Raw genomic sequence first — 14,694 nt, 5'->3', positions numbered from 1 at the left:
AAATCCTCTCACGCCTAAGTTAGAAGACATAGTGGGGGGTTTTGCACTCTATTTATCTCATTACATAAAACAAAGTGTTAAATAAGTTTAATCATTTGAACATTAAAGAAACAAATACTCCTTATGATGTTTCCATTAATTTGACTGAAAATCCTGATAAAGTAATAGCTCAACTTGAATGTGCTAGTACTACAAGTAGTCTTATGTATGCTATGCATTGCAGTAGACCTGATATAGCATTTGTAGTTTGTAAATTGTCATGATTTACTAAAAATCCAGGTTTGTTACACTGGAATGCAATAAAAAGGGTCTTAAGATACCTTAAGAAGACAATACTTGGGCTTATTCTATGATAGTTTTCCTGTTGTATTAAAAGTATATTTTGATGCTAGTTGGATAAGAAGTACTAGTGACAAAATGTCCACTAGTGGATGGATTTTAACATATGGATGTGGCGTGGGCATCAAAGAAGCAAACATGTATAACACACTCAACTATGGAGTTTGAATTTATTGCCTTAGCAGCAGCAGGCAAGGAAGGAGATTGGTTGAGAAACTGATCATTAGATATAAAGTTGTGGCCACAACCAATGGTAGCCATTTCCTTGCACTGTGATAGTCAAGGGACTATGTCAAGAGCACTCAATAAAATATATAATGGTAAGTCAAGATATATAAATCTAAGGTATGATTATGTGAGACAATTGATCGCAGATGGTATTATTACCTTTACTATGTGAGATCGTGCAAGAATCTAACAAATTCATTAACTAAAGCTCTATTAAGAGATTTAATAAGAAACATTGTTGTTGAGATGGGTCTACGACCTTTTAGCTAAACTTATTATTAATAGGAACCCAACTTTTATTTTAATATTACTACTGATTTAGAAGTTTAAAGGGTAATAACAAGTTAGTGATAAATGTTTCTACATACTAGGTTTTGTTGATTAGCAAATTAGTACCAAGGCTATTAAGAGAGTGAGTGTATAAATTAAACTCTTAATGAAGCAAATAAAATATTTAAAAACTTCACCTATATAAAAAAAAATTGAGAAGTGGTGCCGCTTTTATCAAAGTTAAGTATATTTAATAAATTTTTTTATAAAGTTAAGATGGAGCATAAGGCCTTAATAGTGTTATTTTAATTTCATAGAGAACTTCTGTTTGAAATGCCATTAATGGCAAAACATGTGTGACAATTCCAATTTGGCAGATAGAATTACAGTTTAAACTTAAGCCACTTGTGATTTTTACTAAATTATTGAATTATGTTTAAAATGAAAGTTACTTTTATAAATGCGTTTAGTCATAATATGACTATATCAACTTTACACATACTAAGTGGGGGATTGTTAATGTAGTATGTGTGAAAAGTTTAGGCCCACATTAGATAAAGAGAAGAATGTACATATAAAATATATATATATATATATATATTATTTAAATCTATGATGAGTACTCATTATTTTTCTTCTTTAAAAACAGAAACTTTCTCACAGAAGATTAATTTTTTTCTATTGAATTTTAATATGTAGGATTTTATTGTATTTTGAGAGAATTATATTATTGCAAACCTAGTGCAGACTTGTGGATGATAAATTTCTGTAATATATACTATATTTATACGCCTCAAAATCCACCAAATTCTTCTTCCTCGGTCCTTGTTTACTCTAACAAAAAAACAACCATATTTTCTATCAATATGCCCTTTCCACTATATTATTATTAAAATTTATCATATATTTCTTGTTTAGTTATCTGTGGATCAGGAATCAAATAAGCACGAGTTTTGAAGAGACAATATGCACTATTAAAGTATCCTTGATTTCTTCTATTCAACTAGCGACTTTAATATATTGTAGAGATCCTAATCACGGCACGTGGTTGTTTTATTTTATTTTTTTTCTTTAAATATTAACATCTCTTTAGTCTTTATCATAAATTAGCTCTTGACATACACTATATCTCTAATTTTTTTTAAATAAAATGAATAAACCACATGCATTCGGAAAGAAATTGGAACAAATCTCTCTAATTTTCACTCATTTACTATTGATCTCAAAATAAAAGTATATAATAACTTTATAATATATATTTCATAATATAACAAGTTAAAATAATGAGATTCTGACCATCTTTGCATTGTGTAGCCACTGGCAACTAACATGAAGGACCCCACAAAAAAAATTTGTCATTCCAAACCATATAAATAAAAGGAAAAATCTTGATTTTAGGGGTGCATGGTGGATGTCATTGAAGATGAAGGTAATGAATTTTAAGTCCAAATATATATATATATATATATATAAGATTGGTTGGGCATTATTATTATTAGGTAGATGATCCATTAAGATCTGACAATCTTGCATGCACTGTGTCTAAGCTTTTGATAATCACATCTCAACTCACAATCCAAAGCATAAAGCATCCACAATTGTCCTTATCTATAAATTATTTTTAGTTTTGCATAGTAATGCAAGATTCGGATTATATGTCTATTCTTTTTAAAAAGGGAACTTGCATGTTATCTTATGTCTGTGTTGGCTTGAATTATTTATTCAAGGGTCTTCTTATTGACTTGTGTCTCCTCCTGTTCACAAGCCAAATTACAAGTTCTAAAATAAATATCAACCTATTATATAAAAAGTTTCCTTTTTCGTTTATCTACAGTAAAATGAAATATATTTTTTATTTATTTCATAAAAAAATATTATGCTCCTCGAAGTGTTAAATTAAAAAAAATAAACTGAAAACTTAGTCTTTGCAACAATCAAATAAAACTTTCACTTATGTAGTTTTTCTAGTATTTATTATGATAACATAAAGCTAATTTAACCACTAATTCACTTTATTTTTTGTTTAAATAAAATGATCCATCGCCATATAATTATTTTTTATATATAACTGATATATTTGTCTGCTTGGTTTTACTTTTATTATTGAATTACAGAGCCAATATTTTTTTTCTATTATATATATTGTATTTTTAACAGTTTAATTTTTTTTCTTAATTATTTAATAAAATAATTATTTATTTATTTTTATTAAAAATATTTCGTATGGCCGTGTGGGTCCACCTCAACTGATTTATTGAATAAAATATTTTTTTAAAGTTGTGAAGTGATTAAAAAAAAACCCTTGCCCATGATCACTTTTTGAAAGTCTTCATCTTACAACCTTTAAAAATGTTAAAAGTTATATAAATAAGAAATAAAAAATCTACAAATTTGTGCATTTTAACACTCAGGGATTTATTAACATAAATAAATAGTTGAAACCATAAAAAATTAATATATAGAGTGGAGATGTTTTAGATCACAATAGAAAAAATAATAAAAAGTTTAAATTAAAAAATATTATTATAATAAATAACTCAATTGGACATGGGGTCGGTGTCTCACATGTATACCAAAAGAACCTTATTTTCTAAAAGATATAAAGAAAAATATGTGTTTTTTTAGAGATCAATTATTTTCTCCGGTCATACATGATGAAAGCCATAACTTGTATTAGTTAGATGCAATTTGTTCTTATTTTAATATATATAATATTACTTATCCATTTTGAACATCATCAAAATCAACCGGTTTAGTTTTTATACTTTTATTTATAAAAATTGATCATTAACATTATTTTCTTTATTAACAAAAATGAATAAACCATTTCTTCTATTTAAAAATAAAAAAAACAAAATAAAGGAACTTATAACCACAAATATAATTAATAAGAAAAAAATAAAATGAAAAAAAGAACATATATAGAAATATGGAAGAGATAATCGACCATATGATGTGAAACAAGATTTTTAGAGAAACTTAATAAGTATAGATGTTAGAAATTGGTTTCTCATGATCCATCATATGGGACTTCAAAAACTCAAGACTTCTCTTGATAGTCAAATTTAAATCATATACACTTCTAATTATATATATATATATATATGTCCGGTAATCTAGAGATGTCCCTAAATTTAAAAATTTAAGGACATCCACAACAGTAGATCATCATCTAACGGTTATTATTTTATTATAAATATAATCCCGGAGGTGGTCCGGGGTTAGTAATAAAACTAACAGTCATTAGATGAATAATCTAACTGCTGCTATGGGATGTCCTTAGATTCGTTTTCTAAAGATGTCCCAAAAAAAAAAAACATATTGTAATATATATAATAATAAAAATGGGCAAATCATAAATTGGATAAGAAAAAGTTCATAATTTGGTTTTTTATTGGATTAAAAGTTCATGATTTGTGAACCAGTGGCTATAATTGCAAAACACAAAACAAATATCAATGCTCTCTCTTCAACAACAGTCACTATATAAACACTTCCCTGGTCAATGTACTTCCCTTCCTTTTGTACACTACACATTCTAACATTGCCCTATTCTTCACTTGACAAAAATTAAAACAAAAAAAAAGGGTAAGCAAGAAAAAGAAAAAGTTGATCTTGATCCAAGCAGGTAGTCTCTCTCACATGCTTCTCTGTGAAGTTTGCTTTCTGATCTACTTCCAACACATGTATACATACATATATGTATAAAACACTATTTACTTTCTGTTTCATGCTTAGATTTGCTTTTTTCTAAACAAAGCTTAGATTTTGAGGAACTCAGAAATGGCACTTCTTCAATCAAGGAACTCTCAGAGGTGGAGCTTTTACAGGCCTCTCTCTGGTCACAAACCAGTTCTTGTTGGTCAGAGAGGATGGTATCTTGTTGTTCTTGGCATTCTTTCATGTATTGTTTTCATATATATTTCCATTGGTTACATTGGATTCCATCCTGAACTACCAAAGATGAATTTTGTGAGGGTTAATGGTACTCAGCTCATGTTGGATGGAAAGCCTTTCTATGTTAATGGCTGGAATTCTTACTGGCTCATGGATCAGGCAGTGGAGGATTATAGCTGGCCTAGGGTTTTGGAGATGTTCCAGATTGGGGAAAATATGGGGCTTAGTGTTTGCAGGTCTTGGGCTTTCAATGATGGTGCTTATCATGCTCTCCAGGTTTCTCTTGGTAGATTCAATGAAAGGGTTTTCAAGGTATGATTTTTTTTTTTTGGTGGTATATTTTGCTTGTTTTTGCTGATTAATAATGTGTTCACAGGCATTAGATAAAGTTGTTGTGGAAGCAAGAAGACATGGGATTAGATTGCTTCTTAGTTTGGTTAATAATTTAGATGCATTTGGTGGGAAGAGTCAGTATGTTAGATGGGCATGGGAGGAAGGAATTAGTTTGACATCTTCGAATGATTCGTTCTTCTTTGATCCGGCCATTCGCAGTTATTTCAAGGTTTATTTGAAGGTAATTTTCTGCTTTTGATTCAATTTTATTAAAAAAACAAGATGTTTGAGTGGAAATTGTTGATGTTTTGATAGACGATTTTGACGAGGAAAAACCACTTGACTGGTATAGAGTATAGAGATGATCCGGCGATCTTTGCGTGGGAATTGATTAATGAACCTGCATGCTTGTCTGATGCAACTGGTGACACACTCCAAGTAAGTGTTCAACTAAAATTCCAAAACATGCATTGTCAGCATTTTGTTGGGAAAAACTTCAAACATCAAACTGCACTTGCAATTTGTGTAGTATTTTTTGTTTTATACTCTTTGGAGGCATGTGGTGGTTTGATTTCAGCAAAATGTTGATCTTGCTAGATCCTTTGAGTATTTAAAACAAAATTTGTCTTATTATGGAATGAGTTATTACCAAATGCTGAACTAATTTCTGAAGCTCCAAGTTGATATTGATCTTTGAATTGATGAACAGAGAAAAAATTTGATCAACTTTTATTTTTGTTGGCAAAGAAATCCTGAAGAATCACTGATTGTTGTGCTATTGGAACGATCTTTTGATCATATTGATGTAGATCATTTTACTTCCTTGAATGCATTTTGCCGAAGATTAATGCAAAATGTGAGAATTGATGTGTAGACTCTAGTTATCAGTAGTATATCTGATAAACTGGTCTTGCTATTATAAAGAGTGCTTGAAAGTTTCTAGGATTACTGTTCAGTATTTATCTGATGAGTTTTTTTCGATTGTGTCCTGCAACATGCACGGTACCCGTGAATAGCATTCAAAATTGTTTTAAACTGATGATGAACGTTTAAATGGCCTACCTTTACATATTTGCTAAATTATACTGTTTCCTGCTAAAAGAATGGTTTCATTGTGATTAATCTTTTGGTTGTGGCAATTGTAGGATTGGCTTGAAGAAATGGCAGCATATGTTAAATCAATCGATAAGAAGCACCTCTTGACAGTTGGATTCGAGGGGTTCTATGGCCCAGCAAGCCCTCCAGAAAGGCTTAGCATGAATCCGTCGGAATTTTATGGAAGAACAGGAGCAGATTTCATCCGCAATTCTAAAATTTCGAACATTGATTTCACTTCTGTGCATATCTATCCGGATCAATGGTAACTTACAAACGACACAAATCATTTCCATGTGAATCAATGGAAATAAATATGTTGAAAATTTGTTCTTCTGTAGGTTGAAGAAAGCCAATTTCAGTGAGAAAATGAAGTACATCTCCAAATGGGTGAGCATACACATCGAAGACTGTGATACAGAACTGAAAAAACCAGTCTTATTTACTGAATTCGGCCTCTCGAGTGATCACAAGGACTATGATCCTGCCAAAAGGCATATATTTTACAAATCCATATACGACGCCGTCCATAACTCCGCGAAAAACAATGGAGCCGGAGGAGGTGCCCTCATTTGGCAATTCCTAGCAAGAGGTATGGAAAAATACAATGATGATTTCGGTATCTTTCCCGATTCGAGGCAACCCATGTATGAACTAATCAAACATCAGTCCTGCCGGATAGCTGAAGTAAACTACAAGCAGGACATTCTAAAAACACCTTACAAAGATATCTGCCAAAAGAACTAGTATTTCCGACTACTTCTTAAATTTCATCATTTCTTTGATTCTTACACAATGAAATCTGTATAATTTGGATGTCATGTTACTCTTTCTTGTTATCCTTTGTATTGTAAAAAACCGGAGGATTCTTTACGAAGAAAAACACATTCGTTTATAATAGCAGACTTATATTTATTGAGCACGATAAAGTTCGACAGGAAAAAACTAGATGGCTTACTCCTGTCTTAGAACACAAGACACACAAACACAACGATTACATCTTTATTTTACTTAGTATCACCGATTCCTTAAAAGTATCAGAGGTCTTCACTTGCCACAGGTACAATCTGTACAAGTGCAGCTAGCGCCGCACTTGCACTTGCCGTCATGCTCTGCACCGGTTGCTGAGGCTGGGGCCTCAACAACCTCAGCGAAATAGCTCTTCTCAGTTTCAGTGATCACAACTCCATAGCTGTTTCCCTTCTTCCTGCAACAACACATTGTATATATGTTTAGAAAAACAACTCTGTTTCAGAAACTGCAGAAATACGATGATTGTTGCACTTACACACACTGGCTCTTATCAGCGCAATCGCAGTTGCCACAAGACGACATGTTGATCGAATTAGAAGACGAAGAAGAAGAAGAAGAAGAAGAAATGAGAAAATACTACAATGCAGTGGAATGAATTTAGTGATGAAGAGATGATCTGAATTTATAGGAATTTTATCAGTAAGTGCTTGGGTGATACACGCTTCTTTTTTAGTTGTTTTGTGGCTGGCACACGCCTCTATTAACCATCCAAAAGGAATCTCAACAATGGCTTCACTTAGACCTCTCATGTCTATATCTCAGTCTTCAAAAGATCACATAGTTTCAGTACTTTTAGAAAACCAAAAAAAAAATGAATGGCAGAGATATGAAGTATTAAGTTTAGTTGTACTAAATTTGGGAGAATTTAGAGAACCACAACATCCTTCTGAGAGAATCACAACCTTGTTTTGCATCATTCTTATCTTATCTCTTCTCTTTTTTGGAGTTTTTTTAAATTCAGAATGACCATGTTTATCTAAATGAAATTGAAATGAAACTGAAAGAGCTTAATATTAATAAATTTAGTACCATGCTTTCACAATCTTCAGAAAAAAATTGGAACTCAGACTGGTTAAAATCAATTAGAAGACAAGAAATGCAGTACTTTAAACTGTTTTCAAGTCAACCTGATGTAATTTATATTAAATAAAGAGACGTAAACCTTTCAATCTAATCTGCAATTTATCAGTTTCCAACTCTATTATTGCATCTGAAAAGGTCATTAATAAAGTATTCAAGAGAGTAAGTGCTCAAAAAGACAATTATGAAACCAAAGATTTCTTTTCTTTTTTTTGTTTTAACAGCAGTTTTGTTAAGGTATGACATATACAAAAATGCATCGGTTATAATGATTTATTAATTTTAAAAATTTATTAATTTAATCAGACACCACATGTGGCAATAAAACTCTATGACATGTACACCTAAAAAATTTACAAAAATTATACCAAATTAATAAATCTTCTCTGCTATATAACATAAAATATAAGAAATACGGGTCTTCTCACATGAAACTTATAAAAATATATTTAAATAGTACTATAAATAGTATATTTCTATAAAATAATATATAAAACTAATATGAATTTTGGAATCTATTTAACCAGCACTATAAATAATATATTTATATAAAACAATGTACTATAAACAGTGACAGGCATGAATTTTGGCACCTGCGCATTCCTATACATTACCAAATGTCTTTAACAATATACTAAGCAAGTGGTAAACCAAAGATTTCTTTACTAAAACTAATTATATATCGTTCTTTTATAAAAAAAAAAATAAAATAAAAAAAAACCCATAAATATATTGTTAAAATGACTTACTATCATATGTTAAAAAAGGGTGCAATAAATCTAATCTAATTTCTTACATAATTTGAATTAAAATTAGACAATTGAACACACTAAGTTCAAGCTTACATGTTGGTTATGAAGGAGATAGATCATAAGTGCCTTAGAACAAAGTCGTTCCTTAAAATCAAATAACAAAAAATAGATGAAAGTAGACCAATGGTTTATAAATTATAAATAAAAACATTTTTTTAGCTCTCACACTCCATTCTATTAAATCCTGTTCTTATGTTTTGTGATAAAAATCCTATCAATTTAATATTAAAATAGTACAATTTTCTTACAATGTAAGAGTGATATTTTATTGTCTTTCTTGTACTAAATTAATGTACAAACAATGATGCGAGTTGGAAGGCATGTTTGAATATATTAATCCCTCTGTCATTATTTTTCTTCTTTTTCTTTTCTCCATATTTTTCACATTTTATTTTGTAATTTGACCACTTAATTATTTATGATCGTTAAAATTGATCTCAGTACACATCTGTTTTGTTTTAACATATTTTTTATTAATTTTTTTATAAAAAAAATAATTATATGTTGGCATGGTATGTCAAATGAAATAAAAAGAAAGCAGTGGAAGACAATTCTTTGGCATGGCAAGAGCAAAATTGAACAAGAAGCATTGCATTTTGAGTGAAATAAAAGATGTACTTCTTCTTTTTGTTGAATCCAATTTACATGCCTTTAATTTTGAAAATTTTCAAATAATAATTGTTAATACCTGTACTTTCAACCAACCAAATTTAACATATTCTAATCAATCTCAAGCTTATACCTTCTCAACCGCCCACAAAAACCTCATTTAAATTACACGAGTTCATTCTACTATTTTATTGATAGCATACTAATCCATGATTAAATTTACTGTATATTATGAAACATCTGTGGAGGTCTCTATAAACATCCATTAAAAAAAACAAAAAAATGAGTTATGTTTTTTTTTTAAAAAAAAAGTACATGAAAGTAAAAGAAACATTGAGACTGTCAAATAGTGATCTAACAGTCCTTCTGGATAAAATCCATGCCCGTCTTCAAAATGATAGTTCCCATTATATATATATATATATATAAAAATAATAAACCCATAATTTCTTAATTGATAGAATTTTTAGCAAAACCAAGAATAGAATTGTACAACAGGGTCTCATTGATATTTTATTGAATTCAAAGACCAAAGAATATATATTCAAGAATACTTCCTTTTTTTATTTTTATTTTTTTATTTTTTTGTATTTTTAATATGGCATGGATCAAATAGGTAATACCAACAAATGACGCCAAGTTTTCTAAATAGACAAACCAGACATTCTCTCTATACACTATATATATATATATATTGTGCCATACTAATGTGGCTGATCCTCTGCCACACACTCTCACTCATGCATTTAATAAACCCATTACATTACATTACATTACATACATCTTCTTCTTTTTTTATGGCACATTGCAAGTGAAATAAAAAGAAAGTTTTGCATGACATATATAATTCTTCTCCACAAGCCAAAAATAGAGTTTTTTTTTTTAAAAAAAAAACATCAAATTCTCAAAACACCAATCAGCAAAACAAGAACCAAAAAAATGATCATCATGATGATGAAGAAAAGAAGAACAAGAGGGAGGATGCTAATGCTACCAAGATCATAAGCATAGTATAACGTACACTTATGTGGGTCCATATGTTCATGGTCCCACATGTCCCAACTTTATGGGTCCCATTCCCAATTTCCCATCCCTCATGTCATCACCAAATGATGCATTCTCTGGTCGGTTCATGTGTCACTATTTCATCTCTCTCTTACTCTTTTCCCACAACCATTACTAAATACTAAACCCCCTCCTTCCTTTCCATGAACTACATTTCCACCACCTTCTCCTTCTCCTTCTCCTTCTCCTTCTCCTCCTCTGCTTATCGGGTCTGAAAACTCCTTAATGGGTGATAACCATTCAAACAGATCCGAATCCGATACCAGCAGCAACTCCGACCCAATTGAAACCTCCAACCCGAAACCCGGTAAGCGGAGCCGAGCCAGCTCCAGCCGCCACCCGTTATACCGGGGCGTTCGCATGCGGACTTGGGGGAAATGGGTTTCCGAGATCCGCGAGCCGCGAAAGAAGTCGCGCATATGGCTCGGCACCTTCCCAACGCCGGAGATGGCTGCTCGAGCCCACGACGCCGCCGCGCTAACAGTCAAGGGTGACTCGGCTATACTTAACTTCCCTGAGCTAGCTGCGCTGCTGCCCAAGCCGGCTTCTTGCTCGCCTCGTGATGTGCAGGCGGCGGCGGCTAAAGCCGCGGCTATGGACCCGGCTGCGCCGTCTTCTCCGGAGGATGGACTCGGTGAGATCGTTCAATTGCCAAGACTCGGTGACGAGTTGTTTGAGTCGGCTGAGTTCGTGTTTCACGATCATGACACGTGGGAGTGCTCGCCGCCGTTGATGGATGCCGACTTGTTCTTATCGGATTCGGGTTGGCCTGACGGGTTTGGGTTTGCGGATCTTCTTTGGGATTATTAATGGAGCTCCGCTAACAATGGCCCTTTTCTTTTTTCCTCTTGGGGCTATAATTTTCACCCTTTTTTTTCTTTTTCTTTTTTATTTATTTTCTTTTTTTAGTTCATGTGTTTGTGTGTGTGGGTGTGGGGGTGTGGGTTTTATTTATCTCTCTTTCTCTCTATGTAAAAAAATTGGATTAATGTATATTGTTGGTAAAAAAAGGGGAGGAGGAAAAATAGAGTGGGAAGAGGGAATAATGTAGATTGAAATGTGTGAATTTGCATTGTTGAATTTATGAGCATTTTGTTTTGGAAATTTTACTTTTTTTTAAATATTATTTATAGGGTGTTTCTTTTTTGAGAAATTAATATAAAATAAAAGGATAGAGAATTTATTGTCATGTTTAAAGGTTTCTTTCATTTTCTAATATATATTTTTCTACTTTGACACTTATTTTAGTATAAATTAATGTTGGCTAGAATTTGTATTCTCTTGAATAAAAATTAAACCTTTAGTATTTTTCGGATATTTATTTATTTATTGTGATCAGAGAATAAAATGTATAATAATTGGGAATAAAAAAAAAAATGCTTCCTTACTTCTTTAATAAATGAACTTCTTTTTTTTTTTTACTTTCTTCATATGGGTTGTGCTTTGTTGTCCTGTGTACAATGTGTTGTCCTTGTACCAAACTTTCTTGTATTTTTGTGGCCACTTTCCTCTATTTCTCTTTTGCATTTATGTAGCCTTTATTGTTTAATTCCAAATTATTATTATTATTATTAGTGGAAATTGCTAAAAAGCACCTAAGTTTGCGATATTACAAAACACCCGTTAGTTTTTGCACTCCTCAAAAACCTCGCTTTTGAATCTGATGATTTTTTTAAAGCCCGAAACATCTAATAGTGATTGATAGAGTTAATTTGGAATTTTTGGATGAAATTGTCACTTCATTGGGAAGTTATGGCAAGTGTGGCGGGGTTTGACTATAATGCCCTTGGCAGTCTGATGAGTTTCTATTTGAAAATGAAAGCTCTATTTAAAATATGAGGTATGAGGTTACTGTTTAAAAATGAGTTTCTGTTTAAAAAAATGAGTTTTCTATTTAAAAAAATGAGTTTTTTTGTTTAAAAATTGAGTTTTCTGTTTAAAAAAATGAGTTTTCTGTTTAAGAAAAAGAGGTTTACATTTAAAAAAATGAGGGTCTCGTTTAAGAAATGAGTTTTCGTTTAAGAAATGAGGGGTTTTGTTTAAAAAAATGAGGTCTCTGTTTAAGAAATGAGTTTTTTTGTGGTGTATTTATCACCCTCCCAAAATCTCTTTTATGCGGTTGGATCTGGGCTAGTGAGACAAAGCATGCGGCTCACAATCAGCGATCACGTTGCATGAAAAATGGGATTTCATGTTCGAGAGAAAAAGGTGCGACCTTTCGATGCCTCGCTTCGACGACGAGGAGCGTGCGGTTTTCCCGAGGTCGACAACGAAGAAGATGAAAGAGATGAGGTCGACGGCGAGGGAAGGCGATGAAGGCGAAGACGAGGCGGCGAGATCGAACCCTCACTCGGCAGCCGCTTCCTCCCTCCGTTCCTGTCGCAACTTAGGCGCCATGGATCGAAACCCGGGAATGATCCCTAACCCTAACCCTATTGCTATCCATGATTACGGTCTCGCATGATCGAGAATGGTTCCGTTTCGAGTTCGACCCGTCTTATCCGAGCGTCGCCAGCGAAGACCTCACCACTCCGACCGCCGAGGAGCGTCGCTCAATCGGATCGCCAACGCCGATAAAAGATTTCTCCTTTAAGACCCCAGCATGAGCGAGGCCAGCCGAGATCGCTCGCCCGGATGCTGGAGCTCGGCACTCAAGAGTTCGGCGAGATCGGCGACGATGAGATACTCAATGTCCCTACTCGATGAGGGTCTCTGTTTAAAAAATAAGCTCTCCGTTTAAGAAATGAGTTCTCTGTTTAAGAAATGAGTTCTCTGTTTATATGCTTCTTTTGTCTTTGTTTAACTATCGATGTTTTTTTGTTTAATATATTGCGTTTTACGTTTAAAAAGTGCTTAAATCTAGTTGTTTCTATTTAAATATGTACGAGTGCAACCTTCGATGCCTTCGCTCGACGACGAGGAGCATGCGGTCTTCCCGAGGTCGGCGACGAAGAAGATGAAAGAGATGAGGTCGACGACAGGGAAGACGATGAAGATGAAGACGAAGACGGCGAGATCGAACCCTCATCGGCGCCGCTTCCTCCCTCCGTTCACCATCGCAGACTTAGGCGCCATGGATCGAAACCGGAATGATCCCCTAACCCTAACCCTATTGCTATCCATATTCACGGTCTCCGCGATCGAGAATGGTTCCGTTCAAGTTCGACTCGTCTTATCCGAGCGTCGCCCGAAGACCTCACCACTCCGACAGCCGAGGAACGTCGCTAATCGGATCGCCAGCGCCGATAAAGATTTCTCCTTTTAAGACCCCACACGAGCATGCCACCTCGAGATCGCTCGCCGGGATCCGGAGCTCGGCACTCAGCGTTCACGCGAGATCGGCGACGATGAGATACTCAATGTCCCTACTCAATGAGGGTTTACGTTTAAAAAATGAGGGTCTTTGTTTAAAAAAATAAAGCTCTCTGTTTAAGAAATGAGTTCTCTGCTTTATATGCTTGTTTGTCTTTGTTTAACTATCGATGTTTTCGTTTAATATATTGCGTTTTACGCTTTAAAAAAAGTGCTTAAATATCGTTGTTTCTATTTAAATATGTCACGAGTGGCCAAAAATTAATTGGTTTTATATCCGGGATTAATTTATCATGTAAATATTTGTTTTTCCGTTTAAATATTAATGTTTTTTTGTTTAAAAAATGAGTTTTATGTTTAAGAAAAATGATGTTTACGTTTAAGAAATGAGTTTTCATTTAAGAAATGAGGTTTCTGTTTAAGAAATGAACTCTCTGTTTAAGAAATGAGTACATGCAAAAGGAATCGAAAAAGAATGAAAAATGTATGCAAAAAGGGTTTAAGAGCGATGATGGAATTTCATAATGCAGGGGGTAAAAAGGAAGTGAAACAATAAAGGAAGGGTTGTCTGAGGTATGCAAAACTCACAGGGGCTGTTTGGGAAGTTTTGAAATTATCGAGGGGTAATGAGTAATTTTCCCTTATTATTATTATTATTATTATTATTATTATTTTGTTAGTAGTAGTAATATTTAATACAAGCCTATTTTCATTCATAGTTCATAAATGTGTAAATGTGCATTGCCATATTTAACTCTATATTTTTTTTTAACAAGATATCCATTTACGAAGTAAATTCATGATTGAGATATATTTTTTTATATAATATTTCTCAAAATAT

At 32.9% G+C, this 14,694-nt stretch overlaps 2 protein-coding genes across 5 annotated transcripts; both read left to right on the top strand.

Moving 5' to 3' along the window:
* The first annotated feature begins 4,406 nt into the window (after positions 1 to 4,406).
* Positions 4,407 to 7,148, top strand: LOC120280656 (mannan endo-1,4-beta-mannosidase 2-like). Of its 4 annotated transcripts, XM_039287566.1 has the most exons (7): positions 4,409 to 4,523; positions 4,619 to 4,712; positions 4,801 to 5,046; positions 5,111 to 5,308; positions 5,383 to 5,505; positions 6,213 to 6,427; positions 6,504 to 7,148. In XM_039287566.1, exons 1-7 carry the CDS (start codon positions 4,480 to 4,482, stop codon positions 6,907 to 6,909), a joined length of 1,326 nt encoding a protein of 441 aa, XP_039143500.1. In that variant the 5' UTR covers positions 4,409 to 4,479; the 3' UTR covers positions 6,910 to 7,148. The 4 variants fall into 4 exon arrangements, with proteins under 4 accessions (XP_039143497.1, XP_039143500.1, XP_039143499.1 ...); XM_039287563.1 differs by having other exon boundaries at positions 4,407 to 4,465; positions 4,603 to 5,046; XM_039287565.1 differs by having other exon boundaries at positions 4,423 to 4,465; positions 4,619 to 5,046.
* Positions 7,149 to 10,631: 3,483 nt separating this feature from the next.
* On the top strand, positions 10,632 to 11,442 carry LOC120280831 (dehydration-responsive element-binding protein 3-like). The gene has a single exon (XM_039287785.1). It carries the CDS (start codon positions 10,767 to 10,769, stop codon positions 11,349 to 11,351), a length of 585 nt encoding a protein of 194 aa, XP_039143719.1. The 5' UTR covers positions 10,632 to 10,766; the 3' UTR covers positions 11,352 to 11,442.
* The last annotated feature ends 3,252 nt before the right edge of the window (positions 11,443 to 14,694 follow it).

This window comes from Dioscorea cayenensis, chromosome 17 (assembly GCF_009730915.1).
Source record: "Dioscorea cayenensis subsp. rotundata cultivar TDr96_F1 chromosome 17, TDr96_F1_v2_PseudoChromosome.rev07_lg8_w22 25.fasta, whole genome shotgun sequence".
Lineage (NCBI taxonomy): Eukaryota > Viridiplantae > Streptophyta > Magnoliopsida > Dioscoreales > Dioscoreaceae > Dioscorea > Dioscorea cayenensis.
Note: the sequence above shows the minus strand (reverse complement) of the source record. Positions and strands in the feature narration are given on the sequence as shown.

Coding starts and splice junctions, on each gene's coding strand:
- LOC120280831 (XM_039287785.1), top strand. CDS start 10,767: ATGGGTGATAACCATTCAAACAGATCCGAATCCGATACCAGCAGCAAC.
- LOC120280656 (XM_039287563.1), top strand. CDS start 4,621: ATGGCACTTCTTCAATCAAGGAACTCTCAGAGGTGGAGCTTTTACAGG. Junction 5,506..6,212: donor CAACTGGTGACACACTCCAA/GTAAGTGTTCAA, acceptor TGGCAATTGTAG/GATTGGCTTGAAGAAATGGC. Junction 6,428..6,503: donor CATATCTATCCGGATCAATG/GTAACTTACAAA, acceptor GTTCTTCTGTAG/GTTGAAGAAAGCCAATTTCA.